The 12,679-nt window shown below is 35.9% G+C and overlaps 1 protein-coding gene across 10 annotated transcripts in view; it reads left to right on the top strand.

Annotated features, from left to right (window-relative positions):
* Positions 1–12,679, top strand: part of LOC149782433 (adhesion molecule nephrin-like) — a 195,303-nt gene that overhangs the window by 87,960 nt on the left and 94,664 nt on the right. For all 10 annotated transcript variants that reach the window (XM_089933836.1, XM_089933832.1, XM_089933831.1 and 7 more), the window contains exon 10: positions 9,527–9,550. In XM_089933836.1, the coding sequence (XP_089789962.1) occupies positions 9,527–9,550 (24 nt within the window). The remainder of the gene's footprint in view (positions 1–9,526; positions 9,551–12,679) is intronic.

Raw genomic sequence — 12,679 nt, 5'->3', positions numbered from 1 at the left:
TACACAGGTTATGAGAAATATTTGGTGGTCGAATAGCCTTTCCATTCATGGTTTCCTAGTTAGACCAGTGAATTTCAGTATTACTGTTCTCCGACAAAGTCATCAAATCATTATACTTACCTTTACATTTGGTTCCTGTCGCTATCCAACTCTACAGTACAGTTGTGCCAAGCAAACTGCTTTCACTGAAGATGTAAACAAACCAACTAAACTTGCAACACATCTTATTGTAACTGCATTCTGTATGAATTTTTTAAATTTTTGTATATTGTCCCAGTGATACTGTCATATCTAGGGAGTTAATGACAAATCCCAGATGAACAACTTTCTGAGATCGAATAAGAACAGATTTCTCCTGATTGATTTTGAACCCGACAGTTTGAAGAGAAGTTACAAGCAATGTTGCATCATTTAACACTTATTGATGAACTATGCAATAACCAAAGAGTCATCTACATAATAAAAACAAATTACACCATTGGATCTCACAAAAGCAAATGCAGGGTTTTGAATTTTGGTGAAATTTATTGGACTTGATGCTAGACCAAATGGATGAACACAGAACTGATACATATGACCTCTCAAGACAAATTTCAAATATTTCCTATGAGGTTTGAAAATAATAATGCTTAAATAAGCATCTTTCAAATCAATTGACACTAGATATTATCTTTCTTCAATAGAATCTAAAATGGTGTCATTGGTTTCCATTTGAAATGGAAATATTCAACAAATCTCTTCAGACATATTAGATTTATAACAGATCTAAATGTCCTATTTTTCTTTTGAACCAAAGAAGGTTGGATATGAACTGGCCATGATTGTGCTGAGGGGGTTCAATAGACCAATTTTTTTAGTAGTGCCTGATTGTCAGTATCCACTAATTTGCACGTTTATACTGGAAATATAATAGGGTTTGGGATAAAACCTGTATTTTGGTTCATCTAAAAGTTTAATCTTGTAGCCTGAAGCTATTTTTAATATTCAGGGATCATCTGTCAGTTTTTTCCATTCATCAAGACAACAAGATGTTCAACCCGATATAGTAACACACAAAAGATTTTTTTGTGGGACTGGAATGCTCTGTATTGGAGTAGCTGCTGCTCTGCATAGTTCCCCCTGTTCTGTCCTCTCGGGCGTTGGTTTGCATTTTATGTCATGCCTGGTTCTGGTCCCTAAACCCAAACGATCCCTGAGAATAAATTCTGTTAAATTCTGATACGGCCTCTTTTTACTGAGTTGTGCATGTCCTTTCAAGCATTTTGGGAGTTCATCCCCAAATAAGCCACTATGTGATAAAGGTACCTCAGCATTACACAAAGACTCATGAGATGGCTTGAGGTCTTGCGCATAAAATTTTGTCCCTAAAGGCACCCCCAACAATTGTCAAAATTTTATGACAGCCATCTCAATTTGAGACATTGAAAATGTGTTCTGTTACAAACCAGCCGCTTTTGTTAAAATTGGTACAAAGCCAAGCTTCACAAGTTTCTGAATATCTTGAGGAGATTTATCAAATTGTTGTTCAACAGCAGACACCATTTTCTAAATTTTAGGATTGGTTCTTGGTGGGATAATAAATTTGCGATTCACAGGAACCAAGATTGTATTATCTTGAACATATTTAGACAAATTGGTCTTGATTTTAACTACTGTAGATAATACAGATTGTACAGAATCATCGGTTGTGAGGCCAAACACTTCCTCATCGATAAAAATTGAAGGAAGAAGGCACCACCTCCTTTTGACCACTTGTTTCAACAACTCCTTCCCTATTAACAACAGTTGCAAAAAGACACATAAATGTTAACAAAATATTTAGCTTATTGTTAAAACTTCAAATTTAACTTTAGACTTAAACACATACTCAGGTCATATGTATCACAACAGCTTCCTGTCCTTATACACCTGTGGTGCTAAACTGAAAGAGGATGTGACACGGGCAACACAGGGTTTTATAGTGGGAAGGTGAAATGGCAGGTCAAAGGTAACTTTTTCTTTCATCGAAGTAGCACACGGAATCAGTGTCTGGACTTAAATGCCAATTGAACCCTGAACAACTTTGCTTGTATGGGAAGGAATGTTAATGATTTATACTGTATAGGTACAATATAAGTTGACAAAAAGGGATTGTATTGTCTCATCTGGCCATAAAAAAACCTGTTCTGCTGTCTGGGTTGCAACATAATGCTACTAACCTAAGGTTGCTACTTCTCTGCAGAATTAGGCACTCTGTAGGGTTGCATTGGTACGTAAACGATCATATAAAAATCCTTTATCAGTGACAAGTTAATAAGTTGCAGTTGTCCACACCCCAGATTCTAAGAAGGTATAGCAGCGTTATCATAGGAAAAGCAGCGTCCTCTAACTTGCGCAAAGTGCGTCCACTGCAAAAGTGATCCATATTCATGATAAAACTTGCCTTGAAACATTAGAATCGGACATTTCCTCTCGTATTGAGCTTTACTCTTTAGAAACAACACATGAAATTTAATATTTATGCTAGCATCGGAATCAACTTTGATAACCATACTCACAGGGGGATAATGAATGTGTATGCATTGACATGAAATATGTTGGTTAGAGTCAGAGTTAATCTCTAATGTTCCCAATTTTTACTATATTGGGTGAACACGTATGGATACTTTACACAAATCTGTATATAACTGTCATTCTGTAACTACAATATACAAAATGTAAGAACTTTATGCAATATATCTGACATTTGTTTCCTAAAGGAATTGTGTCTATCAGACAGTGAGTTAGACTGTCTCTCATCAGTATGTGAGGAGCTTATGGCTCGAAGGTATCACTGATTGAATGGTCTAAAGACATAATCCTTGCAACCATTATACAATGAATGGTCTAAAGACATAATCCTTGCAAGCATTATACAATGAATGGTCTAAAGACGCAATCCTTGCAAGCATTATACAATGAATGGTCTAAAGACATAATCCTTGCAACCATTATACAATGAATGGTCTAAAGACATAATCCTTGCAAGCATTATACAATGAATGGTCTAAAGACGCAATCCTTGCAAGCATTATACAATGAATGGTCTAAAGACACAATCCTTGCACGCATTATACAAGTACACGTATTCATATTAGGACAGGGGATTCCTCTCTGGGTTTTTAAATGTCTATTTACCTTCTAATCTTGTTGAAAATTTTGGGGAGTTTGTTGCTTATGTGGGTAAAATTAATTATATTGCAGAAAATGCTAATTCTCCAAAAGTTTATGTACTAAGACACTGTAATGCTAATAATAACAATAATGAGGACTTTGTATAGCGTCTAATCTTTAGAAGCTCTTAGTGCTTTGCAACATTAGACAACACCTGTAAGATAAAAACATATATATTGATATGATTACAAACACAAACACCATGAAATTAGAAAACATAAAAAAAACATGCTGAGAATATTTAAAGTAGGAAACAGTATTAGGTCTTTAAGTTTGTTCTTGCAGTCGAAATAAGTGAGTTTTGAGAGCACTCTTGAATGTGATCACTGTATCTTTGTGTCTAAGTTCAGTGGACAATTCATTCCATGTTGCTGGGCCCTGGTATGCAAAAGAATGCTGTCCATATGACTTTGTTTTTATAGTGGGAATAATGAGTGTACGATTGTCAGAAGAGGAGTGTAAGTATCTTGTTGGTGTGTACAAATGGGTGAGGTTGGATAGGTATGTTGGACTAGAGTCTGTCAGTGAAACGTAGCACATAGAACAAATTTTGTGTTTGATTCTGGATCGAATGGATAGTGAGTGTAGGGTACAGAGCAGTGGGGAGGTGTGCTCCAATTGTGGCACTCTAAGTATGACCCGAGCAGCCATGCCTTGAACCCTTCGAAGTTCCTGGAGCAGACACCGAGACGAACCAGACAGGACCAAGTCACAACAGTCCAGTCCCGAAAGCACCAATGAACACACAAGTGCCCCAGTGGCACCAACCGAAAGACACCTGCGAATGGAGCCAATGTGTCCCAGCCCAAAACATGCAGCCCTGCATACGTCCACAACATGTTGACTCAATACGACAGCACTGTCCAGATCAACACCCAGGCCTCGCACTGGCTGCGTGAATCCAATGCCGGCACTGCTGACATTCATTGTTTGAGGCAAAGGATGTAAATGAGAAAGTCCCTGCATTGTAACCAGAATGACCCCGGCCTTATCATGATTCATCTGCAGCCCGTCACATGCAATCCATGTCCCCACACCAGAAATGCACCTGTCCACACCCTGGACCGCAGCATCAACCCCAGCCGGGTGGCCAGACCTGCATATGTGGGTATCATCAGTGCACAATTGGTGAGACAATGGATGATGATTGATCCACGATACCCAAGAGCGGCTGAGTGTATAGAATGAAGAGAACAGGTCCAAGAACAGACCCTAATGGAACACCACAACATAGACCAACCGAGCCAGAGTGCACTCCACCTGCAGACACAATTTGTGTCCCGCTGACCAAGTACGACCCAAACCACAGCAATACACTCAAATCCACTCCCTTGGAGATAAATGTAGCCTATTTTGTGATGAATATGGTTATATAATATCGGCCTTAGAACTAATAGTTGACCACACAACATATTTTACTTATATCAGCGATTCATACAATGCAGTCTCATTGTGTCTCTGTACAATCTGCTCATTCGGCTATAAGTGATATGAGAATAATTGACACCCTAGTATGGTCTGACCATTGTCCTACTTTAATGACTATCAATGCTGATCTACATCTTATATTTGATTATTGCCCATTTTAAATTTGAAATACAACATGTATTGGTCAGACCTCACTGCCAAGGTAAAACTGAATAATAATTAAACATCAACATTCTTATCAATCAACATAGATATCCCATATTGTTTTAAATTATATAATGATGATGACTGCTAATCAGGTACATATTGGACAGATTAATGGATATACAGAGATATAGTAAAACCTTTGTCCAAATTGGTAAATACTTAGCTAGTGAGTCCAGACCTTGCCACCGGGTTATATCAGGTTGGAATGGCTGTCTCAAAGAAATGCCCAATTTTGTGCAAAGTGCAAACTTTATGTGGCATGATAATGGTAATCCTCATCATGGACTTCTCATTAACCAGATGTGCCAAATAAGAGCTATGTTTAAATATGCTCATAGATTATGTAAGAATGAAGAACTGAACATAGATCAGACATGCTTGCAGATAAATTACACACATTAGACCAGTGTAAATTCTGGAAACAAGTTGAACAAAATACTATGACAACCTCCAATAGGATACCAGTTTACACTGATGGGACCCATGCCCAAGATTACATGTGCACCACATGGAAAAATAATTTTGAAGTCTTATGTGGTAGTGTTAAAAATAATTTGAATAAGGAATATGTTCTTTTAGCATTATATGCCCCTACTGGTATTATTGAACTAAACACATTATCTAAGATCTTATCTAAGAGCACATTTGACCTCTAGGCTGCCTGGGATTCCATTTCTCATGTTACAATTAGCATAAACTACCCCAAGAATCTACCAACATTTATTGTCCTTAGTGAGGTCAAATTCCATCATGAGGAAAGATGATCACCTGATATGAAATATTGCGTCCATTTCTGGGTAGTAAGTGGTTTCATTTCTATGTACTGCCCAGAGGGTCAGGTATTTTATGTACATAACAGCAGTTACAGCAGATACATCTTTTCACAATATTCCTACGCACTGCTTGCACTTGTTGTATGATAAAAAGGCACACTATTTCTGATCGCTACAGGTTGAAAAATAATTAGCAAAAAAAGACAGAGCTATTCCAATTGTTCTTGTTTCAAAGAAGTGAAAGTGATGATCTTCTGCTGAAAGCACTACATTAGCTGCATCACAATCTGATTTTTTTATGGATATATTATTTTATACATAAAACCATTTTGTATCACTTATTGTTGATTTTGCAAATCATTTCCCTATCAAAATATTAAGGTACACAGGATCTTCTCATAGTCTTTTATTGCTAGGTCTTTTGCCTCTGTCTGAGAAGTCTTCTATTGGATGTGTTTTTAGTCAGGAAAAGAGTGCGGTTTTGTTAATGTCTCAGCCATGGTGTCACTTTGGCATCTGCTTTAGTCTCAGGACCAATGCCAGTCAGAGCAGTGTTCTTTACACATAGAAGGTATTCACTTATTATAAGGCAGTGATTTGGCTGGAGATTGGATCATGGTTAGTCCCCCTATAACTAACAAGCCCTGTTTGGATCAAAATATTATTCATTGTGAGAACGAAATCTGATATACCCTGCTAGTGTAGTTACCTGACCTATTGTCAAAAACCGTCGTGAACATAATGTTAATCATGACATTACTCTTTTAGCTGATGCATTTATTGGTCAGCCCTTTGATTATGTCAGTTTTACTCCTAGTATTGACCAATCAACAGTGATCCTCTTTTTACTATATCTTGTCTCTGTTCGAATTAGGATGAAAGAAGCTTCTTGTCGAAGAGGAACACAATCCTGAGACCTAGTGTTAGTTTCTGAGCTCCATTAGCAAACTTGAGGCTGCACAAGACCCATTTTATTATGATGTGCAAAATCGGGTAGCTATGAGATTATCGAGTCTGCCTGTCGTACTTGCTGGTGATGAGTGGTTAGTTAGCAATCCAATTGTTTTTCACAAGTCATTCTTAGTTCTTAGAAAATGTGTTGTCTAGCTGATAAAACTCATTTGGTCGTTCATTTAGGAGTCCATAAGAAGTATACGAAGATTGGGATATAGTTCACCAAGTTCATATCCAAACTGCATTGCTTTTTCCACAACATGTACAATATACTTTTTAAAAAAATCTTGATTTAATTCTACTTTGAAATGGTCGAATACTGGGGGTTTTCTTGTTGAGTTTTTCGGAGATTGTTGGTGATTTCTAGGCATCATTCATTTAATCCATCAGAATATTAATTTTGGAGTATCAAAGTAATTGAGAAAAGTCTCAAGTGCAGCGGTTTCAACTTGACGTCTTCTTTTCTATAAATAACTATAGTAACCTTTTGATTCTTCAAAAGCTTTACTTGGAATTTCAGTAACTGATTGATTATTTTGGACCTTTGCAGGCACTAGTTTATAATATATAATTTTTCAAGCTTAAAGTGGTATTGAGTTATATTATTTACTCCTTTCATCCATTTAACCTTTCTGTTTCCTCTTCTTGATCTAGTGCTCTATTTTTATCTAATATTTAATAACTAATTTAAATCATTTCTTAAGCAGTTGAGTTTCCAGTCGATTATGGAGTCTTTGTGAAATATTGAAGAAAACTATACTGTAATTTATCTAAGTTGTATCCAAATAAAAAGATGATCACCAACTATAAATTTCATATCAGATATTTAGGTATTTACCATGTTATCAGCTTGTTTGAAACAAAGTACCCTGCTAATGTACATTTTGTATTTTTTCTTTTATTTACATTCTGAGTCTTTCAGTTGATAAATTCCAAGAAAAATTTTCTGTTTCTTTCCATTTGAAGGAAAATTTTCATTTGCACCAAAGAGTGTTCGTTCCTGTGTCCTGGCTCAATGCTAGCCTTTAGAACGTTTGTAAATACATTTTTAGAGAAGCGAAATAATCAAGTATTTCTTTTTTACCTTTTGCTTTTCATCCAGGTGTATAGATACCAATAATCGGCTCATGTCAGATATGTATGAGGTAGTACTCCAAACCATGACAATAAGTCTCTTGACTTTTGAGTATTCACACTATTATCATTGCATGTTTTCAAATAATTTAAGGTGTCATTCCATGAAAATGTACTCATTTTTTAAATCTAAAATAAAATTATGGCTGTCTCTCTTTTGCTTCAGTCATATTTATTGTGTAAATGTATAATTTGCAATGCTTATATCCAAGACATGTTTACATCAATATTGTCTTTCTTCACTTCTTATTGGAGACATTGAAAATTAGTTTTTAATAATGTAGCTACCTATCTAGAGTTAGTGAACATCAGAAATACTCATAGCTTCATGTAGCCCATACAATAGTTTACATTTCAATGAAATGTGGATCTTGTAGAAAATAAATATAATACTTTACTTTACCTGTAGAAATTTTGAAAATAAACCTTTTCCCCTATATTCCACACTCGATAGCAATTAATTGTGGTGCAACATATTGACTCCGGCACAAATTAATTTGCTTTGATTTACGATTAGGTTTACGTGAGAAAGGTTGCCAATAGCTTTCTGTAGTTTGGTGGGTCTTCCCATAGTGTACAGTCGTCATGTATAACAACCTATGATCTGATGAAATATGGCGTTCAGCCAATAATATCCAACTAACAAACAGACAACTATTGGATGGGTACGATGTCTTACTTCACATACAAATAAATGTATTGATTTGGTTGACTTCTTCTGTTTCAAGTGCAAGAAGATACCTATGTGAATCTATAATTGTTTTACTGATAGTGAACACCTCCTATGCATACATGTATATTCTAGCACGAAAGCAATTGTTATTTAATTTTGAGGATGTTCACCTTGGTTGCTTCGAAATGCTATTTGATACCTTTTAAGAATGAATGTAATAGGTATGTCAATGATTTGAACAGGGGTCTTATTCGTTCTATGTCCTATGAAATTATATTTTTGTTCGAAATACTGCTAAAATGTAATTATGGATCATATTAGAGAGCTGTATAACTGGAGTTAAGGCCTTTCATTGTCATTTATAAAGGTCTCCAGTTAAATTAAAAAGCATATACATCAACAATTGGTAATTGAGGGCAATCATTGAATTAGAGAGATGTATAACGGATATGCAGAGTTCTATACATTATTGATGTAAAAATGCCTGCCCATGTATATTATGCAAAGTAGATGATATGCGCTGTTACACTATACTTAAAAAAATAGAAAAAAATCTTGCTGAAATATTTTTATAACAACACAGCAATGGGATCAAGTTTTGTTGTTTCGGTATATAGCCCATACTTTATAGTATTTCCACTATATCTGAGGCTTTTACCCATGTGGTGAATATATTATACATATAAAACAATTATTCCCCTTGGTACAAAACACATTAGTTGCCATGCCGACCCTCTTTAAAAGGCATATATATATATATATATATATATATATATTGGTGCACAGCATTAAGAGGTTAGTGGTCGGCCTGGTGTCAGGATAATGTGACTTGGTGGGACATCACGCTACATGTCTGCGGCATGATGCCCCAGTGGTAGACATCGCTATAAACTGTCACACTGCTGATATCGTAGCAATATGACTGACAAATTGTTAAAGCTACATAAAAAATCTAAATAACACACACACACAAACTTATGGCTGCACGAGACAGTAAAAACTTGAATCCCAGCCACTTCCATCTAGCATTGGCATCAGGATAGTTAGTAAATTGTGATTTTGAAGAGCTGCAATTTACTTCTTAGCACTTACTACAATGATGATGATACTCCTTGGAGAATGCATCAGTTCTGCTTAAATAACTCGATTTACTTTGTTTTAACAGGTACATGCCAGAAAAGTTGTGCAGGTAAGATACTAATGATGTGTGTGTGTGTGTGTGTGTGTGTGTGTGTGTATATATATATATATATATATATATATATATATATATATATATATAAAGAGACGGTGGGGGGAGTAAATGCAATGCTTGACCTGGGAATGATTGACCCTTAGACTATATAGTATTCGTCCTCCGTGGTGGTGGTCGAAACAAAATAATATAGCATTTCATCAACTGAAAAAAGTTAGTGTTTGATGCCAAATATCTGTTTGCAAAATTGGCAGGACAACTGTACATTGGAAACATTGGATATATGTATGATGCGAATTGCTGATAATGCCAGCCTGTAAAAGATTTTCTCGACCCCAAACGGTTAATATCAGTTAAAAGTCATGCTGTTCAGTTTAGTAAATGCTGGCTTGAGATGTTTTTTTCTTGGTCGCAAATTGTTAAAAGACACTGTAATGTATATAAATTTGCTGACAAAGTTGTCATGTATACGTTTACCTGGAAAGAACATCGTATGGTATTAATGAACGTGTTCGACAAACTCAGCAAAGCCAGTCTCATAGCGAGACCAAACAAGTATACCATCGTGTAATTTACCTTGGAATACTTGGGCCATCTACCTTGAAATGTTCTGGCTATCTAGTAGTTAAAACCCTGAGAAAATTGAAACAATCAGCGACGGCCCTAGAGCAGAAAGCAATAAACAGATTCAATCTTTTCTTGTATTACAAGGTTTTTATCTTAAATTTGTTCAGTCGCTGTGGCTAGTCCATTGAATGAGTTGACTAGAATTAAGGATACTTTTAATATAAGCATATTAACTATCATCAGTCAACCCTTGATGTATATTTGATAGTCTTACCATTGATGTGTTGTGTCATAGCGAATACCTTTTCCATTGGACTAATATTTCATTTCCACTAGTAGAGAGAAGCACCGACACTCAATTATTTTGCATGTTAACAGACCTCTCCAGTGGCCTAGTAGTTAGAGAACAGCCTCGGATGCGGGAGGTCGTGGGTTTGATCCCCGACTGAGTCATACCAAAGACTTACAAATATGGTACTAACAGTTGCCTCGCATGGCGCTCAACATTAAGAGGTTAGTGTTAGGACAGGTCGGTCAGGTGTCAGGATAATGTGACTGGGTGGGACATCATGCTACATGTCTGGGACATAAAGCCCTAGTGCTAGGCATCGCTCTAAACTGCCACACTGCATACATCGTAACAATATGACTGAAAAATTGTTAAAGCTACATTAAACATCGAAATCACACACTCACACATGCATGTTAACGCCACAACATAGCAAGTTTGCTGTATTATAACTGACACGCACTCTGTAATCTTTTCGCACATTCAAGCTGACAACGTCTTGTATGTTCTTTTAACTTCTTTTCCCATATATCGTCTTCGTTCGCACATAATCTTCATAGGACCACACATTTTCTTATTGTATAACCATGCAAACAGCTAAGAACCTTTGCGACATCTGATCAAAGTCGCATTTAGATATCGGTCATTCCAAGCACATTTGATATTGCATTTGTTTGAAAGTCTCGTTAAATTTCTCCATGAAGCCATTACGCTTCAACTGATACAGCGTTTGCTTAACTGTTTGCTTTGATGGGTATCTATTAATTTCCTCTATAAGATCGAGGTAAATGTATCCCATAAACCTTGAGAACCATATATTCCTGGCTGAAATTAGAATAGGTCCCTCGGACACACGTTGGGTCTCATTAGTGGCTAACGCTTCGTCTTTTGATGTGTCCCAGACTATCAGCGGTTGACCTTTTAAATGGTATATATATATATATATATATATATATATATATATATATATATATATATATATATATATATCTGTATTGCTGGCAAACAAGGAGCTGGAATAATTTCATACCATTCGACTTGGTAAATTCCCTGTAGATTTGTCCTTTCGTGGGTAACAAATTGTCATGTCTTCTGGAACTTTATATTTTCGAACTGGCTCTTTCCCTGTCTGCATGTAGCTGAGACCACTTGCATGATGTAAAATGAAAATCTGAGAGTTTTGGTCTGGAACCTACAACGTCGATGATTGTTAAGTCTAATACAGGATTGTCTATACACAGCACAGATCTGTGATGGTATTAGCAAGGAAAGTAGTTTAGATTTCAGTTCTCGCAAGGGAACCTGATCAGTCGTTGATCAAACAATGACTGAGGAATAGAATTATAGTTTTACAGTTTCCTGCATCAATTTCTACAGAAACTCCAAATAGTGTATGAGTATAATTTTCATTCATTACTTTCTTGTAATCAACTCTTTTGGCTTGACTTATCATTTTACTAGTTTTATTCCTCCAAATTTTATAATCTGCTTAACTTCATACTGATTTTAGATGATCTCTTCTCTTCATTGCATTTAACATTCTGGTGTGATCTAACCTGACAGGTGGTTTTTCATTATCCAGTGTGTTTATAAATGGGCACGCTTGTGTACTGTTTCCATGAAAAGAGCCATCCATGTATCTAAATTATCTTCAAAGTCTTCAAAGATTTGGACTGTATTATATGGAATCTTTTTCATATGTCTAAGGATCAATGTTTTGAAGACATCTATAAATTATGCATTTACGTCTGTAAGTAATGTATTTAAGGGTTTAATGTTTTTACTGAGTTCATCGTGGTATAAACTGGCAGTTGCCGAATCACACAGAAAAATAGCGTCCGTATTTCGTTATGTAAGCTGTGTGTGTCGGCAACTGACAGTTTATGCCATGATAAATTTGCATAAAAACAACGTTAAACTCTTATAATCGCAATTCTGTATAATTTTATTTATTTTTTCTTGTTATTTTGTTTTTTCAAAAATGATTGTTTTTTCAAAAATGAAGATATGTCCTTTAAGTTTTAGAGCCTGTTTAAGCGTATGATGAGACATCTTCTGTATAGCTATTTATAGAACAGGATATTCTCTATCTGTAACGCAATAGCTACGTCAATATCAACAAAAAATTCTACCAATGGTAGGCGATCTGAGCTTTTGAAAATTCCCCAGCATGGTCCTAAACTGTTTATCTACATTGGCGTGTGCGAGCTGTATAGCTGTTCAATATTAAAAGCAAAGAATGTGTGTTTTTGTTTGATGACTCCTAA

Source organism: Sinohyriopsis cumingii, chromosome 15 (genome assembly GCF_028554795.1).
Source record: "Sinohyriopsis cumingii isolate HCF-2022 chromosome 15, ASM2855479v2, whole genome shotgun sequence".
Classification (NCBI taxonomy): domain Eukaryota; kingdom Metazoa; phylum Mollusca; class Bivalvia; order Unionida; family Unionidae; genus Sinohyriopsis; species Sinohyriopsis cumingii.
Note: the sequence above shows the minus strand (reverse complement) of the source record. Positions and strands in the feature narration are given on the sequence as shown.